The sequence below is a fragment of the Oncorhynchus nerka genome, linkage group LG8, assembly GCF_034236695.1.
Source record: "Oncorhynchus nerka isolate Pitt River linkage group LG8, Oner_Uvic_2.0, whole genome shotgun sequence".
In the NCBI taxonomy this organism is placed as follows: Eukaryota; Metazoa; Chordata; class Actinopteri; order Salmoniformes; family Salmonidae; genus Oncorhynchus; species Oncorhynchus nerka.
Window position 1 is genome coordinate 60,436,529 of NC_088403.1, and position 23,007 is coordinate 60,459,535.

The 23,007-nt window shown below is 43.0% G+C and overlaps 1 protein-coding gene across 2 annotated transcripts; it reads left to right on the plus strand.

The window, feature by feature from the left end:
- Window positions 1-13,643: 13,643 nt before the first annotated feature.
- LOC115123749 (C-type mannose receptor 2-like) lies at window positions 13,644-22,533 on the plus strand. 2 transcript variants are annotated; one of them, XM_065021962.1, is made up of 6 exons: window positions 13,644-13,757; window positions 14,136-14,174; window positions 19,171-19,539; window positions 19,737-20,093; window positions 20,204-20,328; window positions 22,191-22,533. In XM_065021962.1, exons 2-6 carry the CDS (start codon window positions 14,138-14,140, stop codon window positions 22,347-22,349), a joined length of 1,047 nt encoding a protein of 348 aa, XP_064878034.1. In that variant the 5' UTR covers window positions 13,644-13,757; window positions 14,136-14,137; the 3' UTR covers window positions 22,350-22,533. The 2 variants fall into 2 exon arrangements, with proteins under 2 accessions (XP_064878034.1, XP_064878035.1); XM_065021963.1 differs by lacking the exon at window positions 14,136-14,174.
- Window positions 22,534-23,007: the final 474 nt, after the last annotated feature.

The following is a 23,007-nucleotide window of genomic DNA, read 5'->3' on the forward strand; positions in this document are numbered from 1 at the left end:
CCCCTGAGAAACCTCAACTGAAGAGACAGGTGGTGAGAATGAAGATGACCCCAAAGGATCAAAATATGAACCTCAGTGATCCTGCTGTTCAGGACACCATCTTACAAGTTGTGAGTTTCCCCTTGTTCATGAAGAACCAGTCAGTAATGATGCAAACTGTATAGATCAAATCAAATCAAATGTTATTTGTCACTACACATGGTTAGCAGATGTTAATGAGAGTGTAGCGAAATGCTTGTGCTTCTAGTTCCGACAATGCAGTAATAACCAACAAGTAATCTAGCTAACAATTCCAAAACTACTACCTTATAGACACAAGTGTAAAGGGTTAAGAATTATGTACATAAAGATATATGAGTGAGTGATGGTACAGAGCGGCATAGGCAAGATACAGTAGATGGTATTGAGTGCAGTATATACATATGAGATGAGTATGTAAACAAGTGGCATAGAACCTGTTAGGGATGATGCGAATTTTCGCATCTTTTTGTAAAAAATCGCGCAACATTTCAACGTCCTGCTACTCATGCCAGGAATATAGTATATGCATATGATAAGTATGTGTGTATAGAAAACACTCTGAAGTCTCTAAAACTGGCTAAATCGTGTCTGTGGCTATAATAGAACGTATTTAGGAGTAAAAATCTCTGGTAAAACTGTTCACCAAAAACACAAAAAAAATTCATCCGCCAGTCAATGTATTGTCTAAGGCGACAGAAAATAAATAAGAATCCCCTGTAAACGCCTACAGCTTCCACCCGATGTCGCCAGTACTGGCATTTCATGTCTGCTTTATCCTTGGTTAGATCACGTATAGGCCCTTCCTGTCTTGAGGCGCACCACAGGATGTTGTGAAATTGAAAACATGGACGATGATTTCAAGACTTGCTGCTATCGAATACAGATCGCCCCGTGATCAATTTTATAGATTATTAACGTTTATTAATACCTAAAGTTGTTTTAGAAAAGTAGTTTGAAGTGATTTGTAAAAGTTTATAGGCAACTTTTGTAATTTTAAAAAGTGACGTTGCGTCTTGTAAAGGGGCATTTTCCTGGATCAGACTGGCTTTCAGCAAATGACATTTTGGGTATACAATGACGGATTTAATCGGGAAAAAGACCCAATTGTGATGTTTATGGGACATATAGGAGTGCCAACCAAGAAGCTCGTCAAAGGTAATGAATGTTTTATATTTTATTTCTGCGTTTTGGGTAGCGCCGGCTACCGCAAAATCTGTTGTTTAGGTGACGTTCCAGTATTTTGGGGGGTGCATGCTATCAGATAATAGCTTCTCATGCTTTCGCCGAAAAGCATTTTACAAATCTGACTTGGTCGCTAGATTCACAACGGGTGTGGCTTTAATTCAGTACCTTGCATGTGTGTTTTAATGAAAGTTTGAGTTTTATCGAAAACTATAGGTGGCGCTCTGAAATTTCCGCTGATTGATGTTCCTGCACTGGGATTACATTCTGCATCATCCCTAACAGGCTAGTGATACATGTATTACATAAAGATGCAGTAGATGATATGGAGTACAGTATATACATATACATATGAGATGAATAATGTAGGGTATGTAAACATTATATTAGGTAGCATTGCTTAAAGTGGCTAGTGATATATTTTACATCATTTCCCATCAATTCCCATTATTAAAGTGGCTGGAGTTGAGTCAGTGTGTTGGCAGCAGCCACTCAATGTTAGTGGTGGCTGTTTAACAGTCTGATGGCCTTGAGATAGAAGCTGTTTTTCAGTCTCTCGGTCCCAGCTTTGATGCTCCTGTACTGACCTCTCCTTCTGGATGATAGCGGGGTGAACAGGCAGTGGCTCGGGTGGTTGTTGTCCTTGATGATCTTTATGGCCTTCCTGTGACATCGGGTGGTGTAGGTGTCCTGGAGGGCAGGTAGTTTGCCCCCGGTGATGCGTTGTGCAGACCTCACTACCCTCTGGAGAGCCTTATGGTTGTGGGCGGAGCAGTTGCCGTACCAGGCAGTGATACAGCCCGACAGGATGCTCTCGATTGTGCATCTGTAGAAGTTTGTGAGTGCTTTTGGTGACAAGCCGAATTTCTTCAGCCTCCTGAGGTTGAAGAGGCGCTGCTGCGCCTTCTTCACGATGCTGTCTGTGTGGGTGGACCAATTCAGTTTGTCTGTGATGTGTACGCCGAGGAACTTAAAACTTACTACCCTCTCCACTACTGTCCCATCAATGTGGATAGGGGGGTGTTCCCTCTGCTGTTTCCTGAAGTCCACAATCATCTCCTTAGTTTTGTTGACGTTGAGTGTGAGGTTATTTTCCTGACACCACACTCCGAGGGCCCTCACCTCCTCCCTGTAGGCCGTCTCGTCGTTGTTGGTAATCAAGCCTACCACTGTTGTGTCGTCCGCAAACTTGATGATTGAGTTGGAGGCGTGCGTGGCCACGAAGTCGTGGGTGAACAGGGAGTACAGGAGAGGGCTCAGAACGCACCCTTGTGGGGCCCCAGTGTTGAGGATCAGCGGGGTGGAAATGTTGTTGCCTACCCTCACCACCTGGGGGCGGCCCGTCAGGAAGTCCAGTACCCAGTTGCACAGGGCGGGGTCGAGACCCAGGGTCTCGAGCTTGATGACGAGCTTGGAGGGCACTATGTTGTTAAATGCCGAGCTGTAGTCGATTAACAGCATTCTCACATAGGTATTCCTCTTGTCCAGATGGGTTAGGGCAGTGTGCAGTGTGGTTGAGATTGCATCGTCTGTGGACCAATTTGGGTGGTAAGCAAATTGGAGTGGGTCTAGGGTGTCAGGTAGGGTGGAAGTGATATGGTCCTTGACTAGTCGCTCAAAGCACTTCATGATGACGGTAGTCGTTTAGCTCAGTTACCTTAGCTTTCTTGGGAACAGGAACAATGGTGGCCCTCTTGAAGCATGTGGGAACAACAGACTGGGATAGGGATTGATTGAATATGTCCATAAACACACCAGCCAGCTGGTCTGCGCATGCTCTGAGGGGGTGGCTGGGGATGCCGTCTGGACCTGCAGCCTTGCGAGGGTTGACACGTTTAAATGTTTTCCTCACGTCGGCTGCAGTGAAGGAGAGTCCGCATGTTTTAGTTGCGGGCCGTGTCAGTGGCACTGTATTGTCCTCAAAGCGGGCAAAAAAGTTATTTAGTCTGCCAGGGAGCAAGACATCCTGGTCCGTGACGGGGCTGGTTTTCTTTTTGTAATCCGTGATTGACTGTAGACCCCGCCACATACCTCTTGTGTCTGAGCCATTGAATTGAGATTCTACTTTGTCTCTATACTGACGCTTAGCTTGTTTGATTGCCTTGCGGAGGAATAGTTACACTGTTTGTATTCGGTCATGTTTCCGGTCACCTTGCCCTGATTTAAAGCAGTGGTTCGGGCTTTCAGTTTCACATGAATGCTGCCATCAATCCACGGTTTCTGGTTTGGGAATGTTTTAATCGTTGCTATGGGAACGACATCTTCAACGCACGTTCTAATGAACTCGCTCACCGAATCAGCGTATTCGTCAATGTTGTTGTCTGACGCAATATGAAACATATCCCAGTCCACGTGATGGAAGCAGTCTTGGAGTGTGGAATCAGATTGGTCGGACCAGCGTTGAACAGACCTCAGCGCGGGAGCTTCTTGTTTTAGTTTCTGTCTGTAGGCAGGGATCAACAAAATGGAGTCGCGGTCAGCTTTTCCCGAAAGGAGGGCGGGGCAGGGCCTTATATGCGTCGCGGAAGTTGGAATAGCAATGATCCAAGGTTTTTCCCGCCCTGGTTGCGCAATCGATATGCTGATAAAATTTAGGGAGTCTTGTTTTCAGATTAGCCTTGTTAAAATCCCCAGCTACAATGAATGCAGCCTCCGGATAAATGGATTCCAGTTTGCAAAGAGTCAAATAAAGTTCGTTCAGAGCCATCGATGTGTCTGCTTGGGGGGGGGAATATATACGGCTGTGATTATAATCGAAGAGAATTCCCTTGGAAGATAATGCGGTCGACATTTGATTGTGAGGAATTCTAAATCAGGTGAACAGAAGGACTTGAGTACCTGTATGTTGTCATGATCACACCACGTCACGTTAACCATGAAGCATACGCCCCCGCCCCTCTTCTTACCAGAAATATGTTTGTTTCTGTCGGCACGATGCGTGGAGAAACCCGCTGGCTGCACCGATTCCGATAGCGTCTCTCCAGTGAGCCATGTTTCCGTGAAGCAAAGAACGTTACAGTCTCTGATGTCCCTCTGGAATGCTACCCTTGCTCGGATTTCATCAACCTTGTTGTCAATAGACTGGACATTGGCGAGTAGAATGCTAGGGAGTGGTGCACGATGTGCCCGTCTCCGGAGTCTGACCAGAAGACCGCTCCGTTTCCCCCTTTTACGAAGTCGTTTTTGGGTCGCCGGCTGGGATCCATTCCGTTGTCCTGGGTGAAAGGCAGTACACAGGATCCGCTTCGCGAAAGTCATATTCTTGGTCGTACTGATGGTGAGTTGACACTGCTCTTATGTTCAGTAGTTCTTCTTGACTGTATGTAATGAAACCTAAGATGACCTGGGGTATTAATGTAAGAAATAACACGTAAAAAACAAAAAACTGCATAGTTTCCTAGGAACGTGAAGCGAGGCGGCCATCTCTGTCGGCGCCGGAAGTATCACCTCTCTGGTCTGGTTCCTAGTGTGTTGTGGATGACCTCCTCTCTGGTCTGGGTCCTAGTGTGTTGTGGATGACCTCCTCTCTGGTCTGGGTCCTAGTCTGATTGAAGATGACCTCCTCTCTGGTCTGCGTCCTAGTCTGATTGAAGATGACCTCCTCTCTGGTCTGGGTCCTAGTCTGTTTGTAGACAACCTTCTACCCTGGCTGTGACCCCGCTCTCAAAGGGTGTCTCAGGGAGAGTGGGATGTCCAAAAACACATTTCCAATTCACACATGGATATTAAAACACACTTGTACATGTGTGAAATAGGACAAATATAAGCCTCCTCTCCTCATATAGTCAAGGGGTTGAATTGAAGAACGTCTCAGTATAGCAGGAAGGATTGGCAGTTGTAGATCTTCAGAATGACTAATACAGAGTGAAATATTGTGGGTCTCTGTATGGGTGTGTTTCTCCAGATAAGGAACAAGCTGAAGGAGCAGGGGTTACCTGCAGACACCAAAGTGACATGGAAAAAGCAGCCTGATGGGAAGGTCTTCCACAAGGAGGAAGAGGGGTCTCCCAAGAAAGAAGAGGAGGAGAAGAAGATGAAGAGGATGATGACAAAGAGAGAACTCTAATTATGTTAAATGTTCTCCTAACTTTTCTCTTTTTTAAATTTAGATCTGTACTGGGATGTATTTTCTGAACCTAATTCAATGTGTTTTATTAATTAAATTGTTTAAGTATAAACATTAATAGTTTATCTTGAGATGTTTTTCTTGATAATTTTCTTGACTTGGTTGTTTTATTACAAGGTTTGTTCTCAAGATAGACATTTCACACATCATGTCTGTAAATGAGTTATTTGTAGTTATGTTGATATTCAGGGCTGTGAAAGAGTATTTGCCTCCTTTCTAATTTGCTCAACTTTTACAGATTTAAGATGCTGAATGTTATCAGATCTTCAAAGAAAACAGAATATTAGATGAAGGGAACCTGAGTGAACAAGTAACACAACAATTACCTACTTATTTCATTTATTTCATAAACAAAGTTATGTAACACCCAATGTTCATGTGTAAAATATTAATTGTCCCATTACACTCAATTACTGGTTGTCACACCTTTAGCTGCAATGACTCCAACCAAGCGCTTCCTGAAGTTGTTGATCAGTATTTCACGTCGCTGTGGAGCATTTTTGGCCCACTCTTCTACCTAGAACTGTTTAAACTCAGTGACATTTGTGAGTGTTCAAGGATGAACTTTGAAGTTCTGCCACAACATCTCAAATGGGGTCATTAGGTCTGGACATTGACTGGGTCATTCCAAAACTTCAAATGTGTTGCTTTTGAACCATTTTCATGTAGACTTGATTGTGTGTTTTGGATCAATGTCTTGCTGCATGACTCTCTTCAGCTCACAGACTGATGGCCTGACATTCTCCTGTAGAATTCTCTGATACTGAGCAGAATTCATGGTTTCTTCTATTAAGGCAAGTCGTCCAGGTTCTGAGGCAGCAAAGCATCCCCTAAACTGATGAATGTTTGGTTTTTGCCAGGCGCAATGGTTCCCATGTCATCTAAAAAGTTATACTTTTGACTCATCTGTCGATAAAACCTTCTTCCATGAGTCTTGATGTGTAATGCAATGCGTACAGGCGGCAGAGAAGTCAGGCACAGGAGAGTGTTTAATAAACATAAACCTCCGTCAACAGAACAATACAATACATGGGTCAAACAAAACCTGGTCAATACCAGCATACCATGCATAGGCACTACAAGAAACAATTACCGACCAGGACATGAGGGGGAACAGAGAGTTAAATACACAACAAGTATTTAATGGAATTGGAACCAGGTGTGATGGAAGACAAGACAAAATCAATGGAAAATGAAAAGTGGATCGGCGATGGCTGGAAGGTCGGTGACCTGGTGCTTCCAGGTGCTTTTTCGGAAACTTTAGTCAACTTTTTGGACTAGATGGGTCCCATTATGTTTGTTGAAAACCGAACACTGCATTCCACAGTAAAACACTTCATATCAATCGTCAAGCATGGTGGTGGTAGTGTGATGGTTTGAGGATGCTTTGCTGAGTTACAGCAGTTCTGCGTGGAAGAGTGGGACAAAATTCCTCCACAGCAATGTGAGAGACTGATCAACAACTACAGGAAGTGTTTGGTTGTAGTCATTAGAGCTAAAGGTGGAACAACCAGTTATTGAGTGTAAAGGGGCAATTACTTTTTCACACAGGGGAGTTGGGTGTTGCATAACTTTGTTAATTAAATAGACAAAATAAGTATAAATATGGTTTGTTATTTTGCAAACTCAGGTTCACTTTATCTAATTTTAGGTTTTGGTTGAAGATCTAATAACATTCAGTATTAAAATTTTGCAAAAATAGAGAATATCAGAAAGGGGGCAAATACTTTTTCACAGCACTGTGAGTATCAATGTGTTTTTCTAATTGGAATGTAACTTTCTTTAATTGAAATGTATTTAGACCACAGTTTACATACTGCATAGCCAATGTAGTCTCAGCATGTTTTTTATTGGTAAATGAAGATGTATTTTCTGATGATCAAGTAAATACCTGTTGCAGATTGACAGTATCGGTCTAGAGTTGTGATTCTTCAAGTTTCAACATAATATTATTTTAATGTTTATTTGATTTTTACCTTGATGATAAAGACATCTAGACATTTTAATCAACTACTTCTTCAGGACTGATAATCAGTTACATGTCCTGCTGACCAGAGCTAATTTTTCCTTGATGATAAAGACATCAACATAATGTGTAATCAACTCCTCTCTTCAGGACTCTGATACACTGGTATCAGTTAGAACCATGTCCTGCTGACCAGAGCTTTAGTTACATTTTTCCTTGATGATAAAGACATCTAGACATAATGTGTAATCAACTCCTCTCTTCAGGACTCTGATACACTGGTATCAGTTAGAACCATGTCCTGCTGACCAGAGCTTTAGTTACATTTTACCTTGATGATAAAGACATCTAGATATAATGTGTAATCAACTCCTCTCTTCAGGACTCTGATACACTGGTACCAGTTAGAACCATGTCCTGCTGACCAGAGCTTTAGTTACATTTTGCATAACTTCCTCAAACCAGACAGAGGGGAACTTTACCACATCAACCAAACCCAGGATATTTCCTGGAACACACAATGATGTGACATTATGTGACAGTAATGAACCTGGTCTCAGATCTGTTTGTGGCATCTTGCCAACTCTCATGTGTGTTGTGGTGCTGTGTGGCTCAGTTTGTAGAGCATCGTGCTTTTGTCACGGCCGTCGAAAGAAGTAGACAAAGGTGCAGCTTGGTGAGTGTACATTTTCCTTTTATTTAAAATGTTGCCAACAAAACGCTTCACTTCGGCTATACAGCCTCTAACAAAGTAAACTACCCACACTGAAAGGAGGGAAAAAGGGCTACCTAAGTATGATTCCCAATCAGAGACAACGATAGACAGCTGTCCCTGATTGAGAACCACACCTGGCCAAAACATAGAAATAAAGAAACATAGAAAACTAAACATAGAATGCCCACCCCACATCACACTCTCACCTAAACAAATAGAGAAATAAAACGTCTCTCTAAGGTCAGGGCGTGATAGTACCCCCCACCCCCCAAAGGTGCGGACTCCGGCCACATAACCTGAACCTATAGGGGAGGGTCTGGGTGGGCATCTATCCGCGGTGGCGGCTCTGGTGCGGGACATAGACCCCACTCCACCTCTGGCTCACCCCGCTTGGTGACGTCTCTGGTGTGGGGACCCTAACCGCCGACCCCAGACTGGGGACCCTCTCGCGGCCCCGGACTGGGCACCCTCGCTGCGGGCCCTGGACTGGAGGCCGTCGCCGGAGGCTTCGTGTCGTGGATCATCACTGGAGGCTTCTTGCCATGGATCATCACTGGAGGCTTCGTGCCATGGATCATCACTGGAGGCTTCGTGCCATGGATCATCACTGGAGTGGAGAGACACACAGGAGGCCTGGCTCTGGGAGCAGGCACAGGATACACTGGGCTGTGGAGGTGCAACAAACAAAAACGAAGAAACAACCGTGAAGCTTGACTTTGGCTATACTGCCTCTAACAAAGTAAACTACCCACACTGAAAGGAGGGAAAAAGGGCTACCTAAGTATGATTCCCAATCAGAGACAATGATAGACAGCTGTCTCTGAATGAGAAACATATAGGTTATAGCTAGATTTAGAGCAAGTGTGAGCGAGAGTTGGAAGGGACCATTGTGGTTTCCCCCCCATTCAAGACACAACATCCCTTTCCACATGAAATGTGGAGTGAAAAGTTTTATTAGAAATAAAACGGCTCTCTAAGGTCAGGGCGTGACAGCTTTCAATGCCAGGATTGTTGGTTTGTTTCCCCCGAGGCCACCAATATGGAAAATGCATGCTTGACTACTTTTGGATGAAAGGTTATATTATATTTTATATTATGGTCTGCAGTGAATTTGGGAAAGTATTCAGACCCCTTGACTTTTTCCACAACAGTTTTTTCCCTCATCAATCTACACACAATACCCCATAATGACAAAGAATAAACAGGTTCTTAGATTTCTATGCAAATGTATTACAAATAAAAATGGAAATATTAGATTTACATAAGTATTCGGACACTTTATTCAGTACTTTGTTGAAGCACCCTTAGTAGTGATTACAGCCTCGAGTCTTCTTGGAATTGACGCTACAAGCTTGGCACACCTGTATTTGGGGAGATTCGCCCATTCTTCTCTGCAGATCCTCTAAAAGCTCTGTCAGGTTGGACGGAAGCGTCGCTGCACAAATATTTCAAGTCTCTCCATAGATGTTTGATCGGTTTGAAGTCCGGCATCTGGCTGGGCCACTCTAGGATATTCAGAGACTTGTCCCGAAGCCACTCCTGCATTGTCTTGGCTGTCTGCTTAGACCTGTTGGAAGGTGAACTTTCGCCCCAGTCTGACGTCTTGAGAGCTCTGGAGCAGGTTTTCATTAAAAAGGATCTCTCTGTACTTTTCTCGGCTCATCTTTCCCTCGATCCTGACTAGTCTCTCACAGTCCCTGCCATTGAAAAACATCCCCACAGCATGATGCTGCCACCACCATGCTTCACCCATTGTTATGGTGCCAGGTTTCCTCCAGACGTGACGGTTGGCATTCAAGCCAAAGAGCTCAATCTTGGTTTCTTAAGACCAGAGAATCTTTTTTCTCATTGTCTGAGAGTCTTCATCTGCCTTTTGGCAAACTTCAAGCATGCTGTCATGTGCCTTTTACAGAGGAGTGGCTTCCGTCTGGCCACTCTACCGCATTGGCCTGACTGGTGGAGTCCTGCTGAGATGGTTGTCCTTCTGGATGGTTGTCCTTCCCCATTTCCACAGAGGACCCCTAGAGCTCTGTCAGAGTAACCATCGGGTTCTTGGTCACCTCCCTAACCAAGGCCCTTCTCCCCCGATTGCTCAGTTTTGCCCGGCGGCAAGCTCTAGGAAGTGTCTTGGTGGTTCTAAATTTCTTCCATGAGGCCACAGTGTTCTTGGGGACCTTTAACCTCTCTACGGTATGTGGGACGGTAGCGTTCCACCTGTCAACAGCCAGTGAAACTGCAGGGCGCCAAATTCAAAACAACCGAAATTCCATAACTAAAATTCCTCAAACATACATGTATTTTACACAATTTTAAAGATACACTTTTTGTAAATCCAGCCACAGTGTCCGATTTCAAAAAGGCTTTACGACGAAAACAAACCAAGCGATTATGTTAGGTCAGAGCCAAGTCACAGAAAAACACAGCCATTTTTCCAGCCAAAGAGAGGAGTCACAAAAATCAGAAATATAGATCAAATGAATCACTAACCTTTGATGATCTTCATCAGATGACACTCATAGGACTTCATGGTACACAATACGTGTATGTTTTGTTCGGTAATGTTCATATTTATATCCAAAAATCGGAGTTTACTTTGGCGCATTATGTTCAGTAGTTCCAAAACATGATTTTGCAGAGAGCCACATCAATTCACAAAAATACTCATAATAAACATTGATAAACGATATAAGTGTTATTCACAGAATTAAAGACATATTTCTCCTTAATGCAACCGCTGTGTCAGATTTTAAAAAAACTTGCAAACCATGCAATAATCTGAGTACGGTGCTCAGACGACAAATCAAGCCAAATTGATATCCTCCATGTTGGAGTCAACATTAGTCAGAAATAGCATTAAAAATATTCACTTACCTTTGATGATCTTCATCAGAATGCACTCCCAGGAATCCCAGTTCCACAATAAATGTTTGTTTTGTTTGATAATGTTCATCATTTGTGTCCAAATAGCTACTTTTGTTAGCACGTTTTGTAAACAAATCCAATGTCACGAAGCGCGTTCACTAGTTGCAGACGAAATGTCCAAAAGTTCCGTTACAGTCCTTAGAAACATGTCAAACGATGTATAGAATCAATTTTTAGGATGTTTTAAACATAAATCTTCAATAATGTTCCAACCGGAGAATTCCTTTGTCTTCAGAAATGCAATGGAATGCAGGTCGCTCTCACGTGAACGCGCGAGACTGAGCTCGTGGCTGCTGGCAGACCCCTGACTCATTCCCCTCTCATTCGGCCACACTTCACAGTTGAAGCATCAAACAAGTTTCTAAAGACTGTTGACATCTAGTGGAAGCCTTAGGAAGTGCAACATGACCCCATAGACACTGTGGATTCGATTGGGTAAGAGTCGAAAAACAACAAACCTCAGATTTCCCATTTCCTGGTTGGATTGTGTCTCAGGTTTTTGCCTGCCATATGAGTTCTGTTATACTCACAGACATCATTCAAATAGTTTTAGAAACTTCAGAGTGTTTTCTATCCAAATCTACTAATTATATGCATTTTCTAGCTTTCATGGCAGAGTAGCAGGCAGTTTAAGTTGGGCACGCTTTTCTTCCAAAATTCCCAATGCTGCACCCTACCCTAGAGAAGTTACATGCTGCATAAATATTTTAGTACCCTTTCCCAGATCTGTGCCTCGAGATAATCCTGTCTCAGAGCTCTACGGATTATTCCTTCAACCCCATGACCTGTTTTTTACTCTGACATGCATTGTCAACTGCTGTACCTTATATAGACAGGTGTGTGCCTTTCCAAATCATGTCCAATCAATTGAGGTTACCACAGTTGAACTCCAATCAAGAACTGTAGTAGAAACATCAAGGATGGTCAATTGAAACAGGATTGACCTGAGCTCAGTTTCGAGTCATATAGCAAAGGGTCTGAATAGAAATAAATAATTTGTAAATAAGGTATTCTTTAAATGTTTTGGGTTTATACATTTGTAGACATTTGTAAAAACCTGTTTTTCCTTTGACACTGAGGGGTTTTGTGTGTCGATTGATGAGGATTAAAAAAAACAATTTTAGAATGAGGATGTAACATAACAAAATGTGGAAAAAGTGAAGATGTCTTAATTCTTTTCCCAAATGCACTGAACATAAATTAATTAGGCCCTAATCTATGGATTTCACATGACCGGGAATACAGACATGCCACTGTTATCCACAGATAACTGTTAGTCACAGATAACTGTTAGTCACAGACAACTGTTAGTCACAGATAACTGTTAGTCACAGATAACTGTTAGTCACAGATAACTGTTAGTCACAGATACATGTTAGTCACAGATTACTGTTAGTCACAGATAGCTGTTAGTCACAGATTGTCCTTAGGACCTAGTCACAGTATTTTTATGCACTCATTATGCCTGTCCATACCATAACCCTACCTGCACCATTGGGCACTCTGTTCACAACGCTGCAAACCACTAGTCCACACCACACACTACATAGTGTCTGAGGTTGTGAGGCCGGTTGGACGTACTGCTAAAATCTCTAAAACGATGTTGGAGGCAGCTTATGGTAGATAAATTAACATTAAATTCTCTGGTAACAGCTCTGGTGGACATTCCTGAAATGAGAATGTCAATTACACGCTCCTTCAAAACTTGAGCAGAGGGCAGAGCACCCAATGACAGAGGAGAGGGAGGGCAGAGCACCCAATGACAGAGGAGAGGGAGGGCAGAGCACCCAATGACAGAGGAGAGGGAGAGCAGAGCACCCAATGACAGAGGAGAGGGAGGGCAGAGCACCCAATGAAAGAGGAGAGGGAGAGCAGAGCACCCAATGACAGAGGAGAGGGAGTTCACAGCACCCAATGACAGAGGAGAGGGAGAGCAGAGCACCCAATGAAAGAGGAGAGGGAGTTCACAGCACCCAATGACAGAGGAGAGGGAGTTCACAGCACCCAATGACAGAGGAGAGGGAGAGCAGAGCACCCAATGACAGAGGAGAGGGAGTTCACAGCACCTAATAACAGAGGAGAGGGAGGGCAGAGCACCCAATGACAGAGGAGAGCGAGTTCACAGCACCCAATGACAGAGGAGAGGGAGTTCACAGCACCTAATAACAGAGGAGAGGGAGGGCAGAGCACCCAATGAAAGAGGAGAGTGAGGGCAGAGCACCCAATGAAAGAGGAGAGGGAGTGCAGAGCACCCAATGCTGGAGGTATTTATCTAGACACTGAGTGTACAAGACATCAGGACCACCTGCTCTCTCCATGACAGTTAACAGTCATTTACCAGTCAGCAGATATCAATCCAATTGATCATGAGGGATTAGATGGAACGATCTATTTAGAGTAGAAACCCACGACCAGCCTACTTGACACAACTTGTGGGAAGTATTGGTGTTGACTTGGGCCATCGTCCTTCTGGAACTCTCTTGATACCTTGTATCACTCTCAATTCAGGCCTCACTGACCTGAACAATTCTTGAAATTACTCAACCCTTTCATTTTCAGAACAATGAGGCAATTTCCTTCTCTGGCTCTGTCCAACCCCTTTTCCTGTGGGATAAATGTCACATCCCAGTTTTGTTTGTTTAGAGATGAATAACAAATTCTAGCAAATGAGGAGCAGTGTCATGTTTAAAAAGGGACAAACGTGATGACAGACACACAGTAGGAGAGACAGAGAGAAAGGGGAGAGAGTTGGATAGCGAGAGAGAGATAGAGAGACAGACAGAGAGAGACAGAGCGAGAGTAAGAGAGTTTTCTTCAAACAACAGGTGAGGCCATTTGTGATTGTAGATATTTCATTTTTCATACATATTTCATTGTAGAGAAATGTGTATAATATTTATTAGATACTTTTTTTATTCCTAGTTTTGAAGGTTCCAGTGTAGAATAATCCACCATGTGTTCTTACTCTCTGGAAATGTAATGTTGAGGTTTTTCATCCCTACCCACTTCCAATACTTTAGAAACCTAACCTAACAATCACTGATTGTTCCTGTCTCTGAAAAGGTGATAACCCTCTATGTGGGGAGCATTATCTCCACCTGTCCTGTCAGGTCATATCAGTAAAGAAGGAGAAAGACAGTTTGTGTTGGTAAAGTGTTGCAACCTTGAAGTGCATTGAATCATATATCCTTTGAATTTCACAGTGATGGAAACGTTGTTGTATCTCACCCTGCTAATCTCAGGTCAGTTTACTGTGTGTGTGTCCCAGCAAACATGCCCACATTGGGCCGATGTGTTCTTGCTAATCGGCTCCATATCACATCCAAGACATTTGCCCAGTGTTGCCCAGCGTGGCCCAGTGTTGCCCAGTGTTGGCAGCTCATATCTGGTGAGGACAGCCTTCACAGTTCCTGAAATAATTATATCAAATCAAAGTTAATTTGTCACGTGCGCCAAATACAACATGTTTAGACCTTACAGTGAAATGCTTACAGGCTCTAACCAATAGTGCAAAGAATGGTATTAGGTGAAACATAGGTAAGTAAAGAAATAAAAACAACAGTGAAAAGACAGTGAAAAATAACAGTAGCGAGACTATATACTGTAGAGAGGTTATATACAGTAGAGGCTATATACAGTAGTGAGGCTATATACTGTAGCGAGGCTATATACAGTAGAGAGGCTATATACAGTAGAGAGGCTATATACAGTAGAGGCTATATACAGTAGAGAGGCTATATACAGTAGTGAGGCTATATACAGTAGAGGCTATATACAGTAGAGAGGCCATATATAGTAGAGAGGCTACATACAGAAGAGAGGCTATATACAGTAGAGAGGCTATATACAGTAGAGAGGCTATATACAGTAGAGAGGCTATATACAGAAGAGAGGCTATATACAGTAGCGAGGCTATATGCAGTAGAGAGGCTATATGCAGTAGAGAGGCTATATACAGTAGAGAGGCTATATACAGTAGAGAGGCCATATACAGTAGAGAGGCTATATACAGTAGCGCGGTTATATACAGTAGAGAGGCTATATACAGTAGAGAGGCTATATACAGTAGAGAGACTATATACAGTAGCGCGGCTATATACAGTAGCGAGGCTATATACAGTAGAGAGGCTATATGCAGTAGAGAGGCTATATACAGTAGAGAGGCTATATACAGTAGCGAGGCTATAACAGTAGCGAGGCTATATTCAGTAGCGAGGCTACATACAGGCACCGGTCAGTCGGGCTGATTTAGGTAGTATGTACATGTAGATATTGTTATAGAGACCATGCAAATATGATGAACAGAGAGTAGCCGTAGCGTAAAAGAGGGGTGGGCGGGTGGTGGGTGGAGGGACACAATGCAGATAGCCCTGTTAGCGAATATGCGGGGGCACTGGTTGGCCGGGCCAATTGAGGTAGTATGTACATGAATGTATAGTTAAAGTGACTATGCATATATGATAAAACAGAGAATATAGCAGCAGTGTAAAAGGGGGGTTGGGGGTTGGGGGGGTTGGGGGGCACAATGCAAATAGTCTGGGTAGCCTTTTGATTACTTGTTCAGGAGTCTTATGGCTTGGGGGTAGAAACTATTGAGAAACCTTTTTGTCCTAGACTTGGCACTCTGGTACCTTTTGCAATGTGATAGTAGAGTGAACAGTCTATGACTGGGGTGGCTGGGGTCTTTGAAAACTTTTAGGGCCTTCCTCGGACATCGCCTCGTGTAGAGGTCCTGGATGGCAGGCAACTTAGCCCCAGTGATGCACTGGGCCGTACGCACTACCTTCTGTAGTGCCTTGCAGTCGGAGGCCGAGCAGTTGCCATACCAGGCAGTGATGCAACTAGTCAGAATGCTCTCGATGTTGCAGCTGTAGAACCTTTTGAGGATCTGAGGGCCCATGCCAAATCTTTTTAGTTTCCTGAGGCAGAATAGGTTTTGTCGTGCCCTCTTCACAACTGTCTTAGTGTGTTTGGACCATTCTAGTTTGTTGGTGATGTGGACACCAAGGAACTTGAAGCTCTCAACCTGCTCCACTACAGCCCCGACGATGAGCATGTGGGCGTGCTCCGTCCTCCTTTTCCTGTAGTCCACAATCATCTCCTTAGTTTTGGTTACGTTGAGGGACAGGTTGTTATTCTGGCACCACCCTGCCAGGTCTCTGGCTTCTCCCTATAGGCTGTCTCGTCGTTGTCAGTGATCAGGCCTACCACTTTTGTGTCATCAGCAGACTTATGGTGTTGGAGTCGTGCCTGGCCATGCAGTCGTGGGTGAACAGGGAGAACAGGAGTGGACTGAGCACGCAACCCTGGGGGGCTCCAGTGTTGAGGATCAGCGTGGCAGATGTGTTGCTACCTACACTCACCACCTGGGGGCGTCCCGTCAAGAAGTCTAGGATCCAGTTGCAGAGGGAGGTGTTTAGTCCCAGGATCCTTAGCTTAGTGGTGCACTTTGAGGGTACTATTGTGTTGCTGTAGTCAATGAATAGCATTCTCACATAAATGTTCCTTTTGTTCAGGTGGGTAAGGGCAGTGTGGAGTGCAAGAGAGATTGCATCATCTGTGGATCTGTTTGGGCGGTATGCAAATTGGAGTGGGTCTAGGGTTTCTGGGATAATGGTGTTGATGTGAGCCATTTCCAGCCTTTCAAAGCAATTCATGTCTACAGACGTGAGTGCTACGGGTCTGTAGTCATTTAGGCAGGTTGCCTTCATGTTTGTGGGCACAGGGACTATGGTGGTCTGCTTGAAACATGTTGGTATTATAGACTCAATCAGGGACATGTTGAAAATGTCAGTGAAGACACCTGCCAGTTGGTCAGCACATGCCCGGAGCACACATCCTGGTAATCCGTCTAGCAGCGCAGCCTTGTGAATGTTGACCTGTTAAAAGGTCTTTCCTACATCGGCTACGGAGAGCGTGATCACGCAGTCGTCCGGAACAGCTGATGATCTCATGCATGCCTCATTGTTCCTTGCCTCGAAGCGAGCATAGAAGTGATGTAGCTCATCTGGTAGGCTTTAGTCACTGGGCAGCTAGTGGCTGTGCTTCCCTTTGTAGTCTGTAAAAATTTGCAAACCCTGTCACATAAGACGAGCGTCGGAGCCAGTCTAGTACCATTTAATCTTAGACCTGTATTGATGCTTTACCTGTTTGATGGTTTGTCGCAGGGCATAGCAGGATTTCTTATAAGCTTCCGGGTTAAAGTCCCGCATCTTGAAAGCTGCAGCTCTACCCTTTAGCTCAGTGCAAATGTTGCCTGTAATCCATGGCTTCTGGTTGGGGTATGTACGTACAGTCACTGTGGGGACGACGTCCTCGATGCCCTTATTGATAAAGCCAGTGACTGATGTGGTGTACTCCTCAATGCCATTGGAAGAATCCAAGGGAACATTTTCCAGTCTGTGATAGCAAAACAGTCCTTTAGTTTAGCATCTGCTTCATCTGACCACCTTTTTATAGACCGAGTCACTGGTACATAATTCTTTAATTTGTGCTTGTAAGCAGGAATCAGGAGTATAGAGTTGTGGTTGGATTTACCAAATGGAAGGCGAGGGAGAGCTTTGTACATGTCTCTGTGTGTGTAGTACAGGTGATCCAGAATTGTTTTCCCTCTGGTTGCACATTTAACATGTTGATAGAAATGAGGTAGAACTGGTTTTAGTTTCCCTGCATTAACGCCTCCGGCCAATAGGAGCGCCGCCTCTGGGTGAGTGGTTTCCTGTTAGCTTATTTCCTTAAATAACTGACTGAGTGCGGTCTTAATGCCAGCATCCTTCTGTGGTGGTAAATAAACAGCCACTAAAAGTATAGCTGAAAACTCTCTAGGCAAGTAGAGTGGTCTGCAATTTATCACAATATACTCTACTTCAGGCAAGCAAAATTTGAGACTTCCTTAGATTTCGTGCACCAGCTGTTCTTTACAAATATAAACAGACCGCACCTCCTCGTCTTACCGGAGTGTGCTGTTCTATCTTGCCGGTGCAGCGTATATCCTTCTAGCTGAATATCCATATCATCATTCAGCCACGATTCCGTGAAACATAGGATGTTACAGTTTTTGATGTCCCGTTGGTAGGCTATTCGTGATCGTACCTCGTCTAATTTATTGTCCAATGGTTGCACGTTGGCGGGCAATATTGACGGTAACATTAGCTTTACCACTCGCCTTCTGCGGATCCGTACGAGGCATCCAACTGTGTCCTCTGTACCTGCGTCTCTTCCTCTTGCAAATAACTGGGATGTTGGCCTTGTCGGGTGTTCGGAGAATGTCCTGTGTGTTCTGCTTGTTGAAGAAAACATCTTTGTCTAATCCGAGGTGAGTGATCGCTGTCCTGAAATCCAGAAGGTATTTTTTTGCTGTAAGATACTGTTGCAGAAACATTATGTACGAAATAAGTTACAAATAACGTGAAAAAAGGTCCTGAGTGTATTGACCACCTCATGGTAATTTATCAGTTGTTTCTCTTATGTACAGGTATTAATTTAATTGCTAAAGTAATGAATCAATTGTAATATTTATGAGCCCTAATTTCTGTAAAGTGTTTTCACATATGGTCCTGTTAAAAAGAACTGATCTCAGTTCTGTTTAAAGTGAACTCTGGTAGAAAGAGCAACAGAACTCTGTTCTCTTTGTATTCACTCTGCCCCTGGCTCTGAAGGACGACTCAACTCTTTGCTAGTTCACTTCACCTATTTTGTGGATAGAGTCCACTTTGCATTCACACTTCTATGTTTAGAAAGGAATCAAGATCTTTTTCCAACATTCACTCAATGCACCCTGGGATTTTATAAAGTGCAGGACAAGCCATTCAATCAGAATGTGTTATCAGACAGCTAGATAAACATCCTTACATTTAGAAAGATAATAGATACAAACATAATTATAATCAGAAGATAATATTAACATGCACTGTACATTGCATTGCTAACAGAAATAATAGCAATAGAATAACTGCAGAATAAATAATGATTTATTTGAAAATTGTACACCCAAGGTAGTCTACCGCCCCTCAACGATCCCTCACCAACCCAACAAATGCACATTGAACACCCACGCTGGACAAGTGTGGTCATGTATGCTGTGTGTTTATGGATGCACCATGCTCTACAAACTGTGTTTATGGATGTGTGTGTGTGTGTGTGTGTGTGTGTTTGCACACCAGTGTGTACTGCATGTGAACAAATTCATAGATAATAAGGTCAGGGTTGAGAAGGTGTACCTAATTTTTCTGTTCACAGGATTCTACACACCTTCCTCATGTCTTCATCAGTATCACCTCATTACCAACAATATGAACTGGACTGATGCCCAGAGTTACTGCAGAGCACATTACACTGATCTGGCTACAGTAGATGACATGGAGGACCAGAACAGGCTGATTACCAGTGTCAGTTTTGATGGTTGGTTCTGGATTGGACTGAAGAAGGGAGACTCGATGAAGTGGAACTGGTCTCTGGCAGACAGACGTTTCTACAGAGAGGGGGAAACTGAGTTCAGAAACTGGGACACTGGGACGCCCCAAAATGGCAACTGTGTTTTAATGAGTACAGCTGGTCTGTGGAACAACACCTCCTGTGATGACCAGCATCACTTCATCTGTTATGATGGTGAGTGTTTACATACTAATGATGAAGCCTGTTCTAAGTGCTGGGGCTGCCATTGAGATGAAACATTGACTCATGAGAGCTTTAAGTTGTTAATCAGTTATTGATTTGTTATCAAATCAATCAGAACATTTACTATAGATGATCATTAGATGATGTTTCATTGGATATTTGTATTGATTATTACATTTGACTTGCAGGAAAACAAGACACCAACCTAACATACGTCTTAATTCAGGAGAACAAGGCCTGGATAGATGCTCAGAGTTACTGCAGACAGCATCACACAGACCTGGTCAGTGTGAGGAACCAGACAGAGAACACAGAGATAGAGAAGAAGATATCACTGAGGGGACTTCCTGTGTGGATCGGTCTGTTTCAAGACTCCTGGAGATGGTCAGACCAGAGTGACTCCTCATTCAGAAACTGGCAGTCAGGATGGCCTTCAACAGATCAGGGATACAACTGCACTCTGGTGTCTTCTGATCCTTCTTCTGATTATTATTCTAAATGGATAAATGTGCCCTGTGACAACAACTATCCTTTCATCTGCTGTGGTATATTACAAAATATTCCTCCTTATCTAAATAATATTTTGTTGACAAGAGAACTCTAATGTTGCCCCCATGATTCACTACTGTCATTGTGGGATTGTATTATCTTGTAGACTCAGCTGTGGAGACCCCTGAGAAACCTCAACTGAAGAGACAGGTGGTGAGAATGAAGATGACCCCAAAGGATCAACATCTGAATATCAGCGATCCTGCTGTTCAGGACTCCATCTTACAAGAGGTGAGTTTCCCCCTGTTCATGAAGAACCAACTCAGTAATGATACAAACGGTATAGACCTCTTCTCTGATCTGGGTCCTAGTGTGTTGTGGATGACCTCTTCTCTGGTCTGGGTCCTAGTCTGTTGTGGATGACCTACTCTCTGGTCTGGGTCCTAGTCTGTTGTGGATGTCCTCCCCTCTGGTCTGGGATCTAGTCTGTTGTGGATGGCCTCCTCTCTGGTCTGGGATCTAGTCTGTTGTGGATGGCCTCCTCTCTGCCGGGGCGGCAGGGTAGCCTAGTGGTTAGAGTGTTGGACTAGTAACCGGAATGTTGCATGTTCAAACCCCCGAGCTGACAAGGTACAAATCTGTCGTTCTGCCCCTGAACAGGCAGTTAACCCACTGTTCCTAGGCCGTTATTGAAAATAAGAATTTGCCTAGTTAAATAAAGGTCAAATAAAAAAAATATATATATATATTTGTGGACGACCTTCTATCCTGGCCGTGACCCCACGTTTCTCAGAGACAGTTATCCAAAAGATATCCAAAAACACATGACTAATACAGAGTGAAATATTCAAATCAAATCTCATTTTTCACAAACACGTGGTTAGCAGATGCTATTGGTCACATACACATGGTTAGCAGATGATATTGGTCGCATACACATGGTTAGCAGATGCTATTGGTCACATACACATGGTTAGCAGATGATATTGGTCACAAACACATGGCTAGCAGATGCTATTGGTCACATACACATGGTTAGCAGATGCTATTGGTCACATACACATGGTTAGCAGATGCTATTGGTCACATACACATGGTTAGAAGATGCTATTGGTCACATACACATGGTTAGCAGATGTTATTGGTCACATACACATGGTTAGCAGATGCTATTGGTCAGATACACATGGTTAGCAGATGTTATTGGTCACATACATGTGGTTAGCAGATGTTAATTAGCAAATGTTATTGGTCACATACATGTGGTTAGCAGATGTTATTGGTCACATACACATGGTTAGCAGATGTTATTGGTCACATACATATGGTTAGCAGATGTTAATTAGCAAATGTTATTGGTCACATACACATGGTTAGCAGATGCTATTGGTCACATACACATGGTTAGCAGATGTTATTGGTCACATACATGTGGTTAGCAGATGTTATTGGTGACATACACATGGTTAGCAGATGCTATTGGTCACATACACATGGTTAGCAGATGTTATTGGTCACATACATGTGGTTAGCAGATGTTAATTAGCAAATGTTATTGGTCACATACACATGGTTAGCAAATGCTATTGGTCACATACACATGGTTAGCAGATGTTATTGGTCACATACATGTGGTTAGCAGATGTTATTGGTCACATACACATGGTTAGCAGATGTTATTGGTCACATACACATGGTTAGCAGATGATATTGGTCACATACAGATGGTTAGCAGATGCTATTGGTCACAAACACATGGTTAGCAGATGTTATTGGTCACATACACATGGTTAGCAGATGCTATTGGTCATAAACACATGGTTAGCAGATGATATTGGTCACATACACATGGTTAGCAGATGCTATTGGTCACATACACATGGTTAGCAGATGCTATTGGTCACATACACATGGTTAGCAGATGTTATTGCGAGTGTGTGAAATGCTTGTGCTTCTATTTCTGACAGTGCAACGATATCGAACAACTAATCTAACCATTCCACAACAACTACCTAATACACACATATCTAAGTAAAGGGATGGAATACGAATATGTACATATAAATATATGGATGGGCCATGACCAACCGATATAGACAAGATTCAATAGATGGTGTAAACGTGTGTCTCTGTGTGTCTTTGTGTTTCTCCAGATAAGGAACAAGCTGAAGGAGCAGGGGTTACCTGCAGACACCAAAGTGACATGGAAAAAGCAGCCTGATGGGAAGGTCTTCCACAAGGAGGAAGAGGGGTCTCCCAAGAAAGAAGAGGAGAAGAAGATGAAGAGGATGATGACAAAGAGAGAACTCTAATTATGTTAAATGTTCTAATATTTATCTTTTTAGTTATATTAATTTTCTGTACTGGGATGTATTTTCTGAACCTAATTACATGTGTTTTATGAAGTAAATTGTTTAAGTATAAACATTAATAGTTTTTTATCGTGAGATGTTTTTCTTGATAATTTTCTTGACTTGGTTGTTGTAAATACTTATTTTCCACCATAATTTGCAAATAAATTCATTAAAAATTCTACAGTGTGATTTTCTGGATTTTTCCCCTCATTTTGTCTGTCATAGTTGAAGTGTACCTAAGATGAAAATTACAGGCCTCTCTCATCTTTTTAAGTGGGAGAACTTGCACAATTGGTGGCTGACTAAATACTTTTCTGCCCCACTGTAAATAGATAAAATAAGTATAAAGATGTTTATTTGAATTTTTTAAATTCAGGTTCACTTGATCTAATTTTAGGTTTTGCTTGAAGATCTAATAACATTCACTATAAACTATTTACAAAAATAGAGAAAATCAGAAATGGGGCAAATACTTTTTCACAGCACTGTGAGTATCAATGTGTTTTTCTAATTGGAATGTAACTTTCTTTAATTGAAATGTATTTAGACCACAGTTTACATCCTGCATAGCCAATGTAGTCTCAGCATGTTTTTTATTGGTTAATGAAGATGTCTT

What these genes read in the sequence shown, in the direction of transcription:
- LOC115123749 (XM_065021962.1), top strand. Translation starts at nt 14,138, where the DNA reads ATGGAAACGTTGTTGTATCTCACCCTGCTAATCTCAG. An exon ending in TCTCACCCTGCTAATCTCAG is followed by an intron (nt 14,175 to 19,170) that starts GTCAGTTTACTG and finishes TTCTGTTCACAG; the next exon opens with GATTCTACACACCTTCCTCA. An exon ending in TCACTTCATCTGTTATGATG is followed by an intron (nt 19,540 to 19,736) that starts GTGAGTGTTTAC and finishes TTTGACTTGCAG; the next exon opens with GAAAACAAGACACCAACCTA.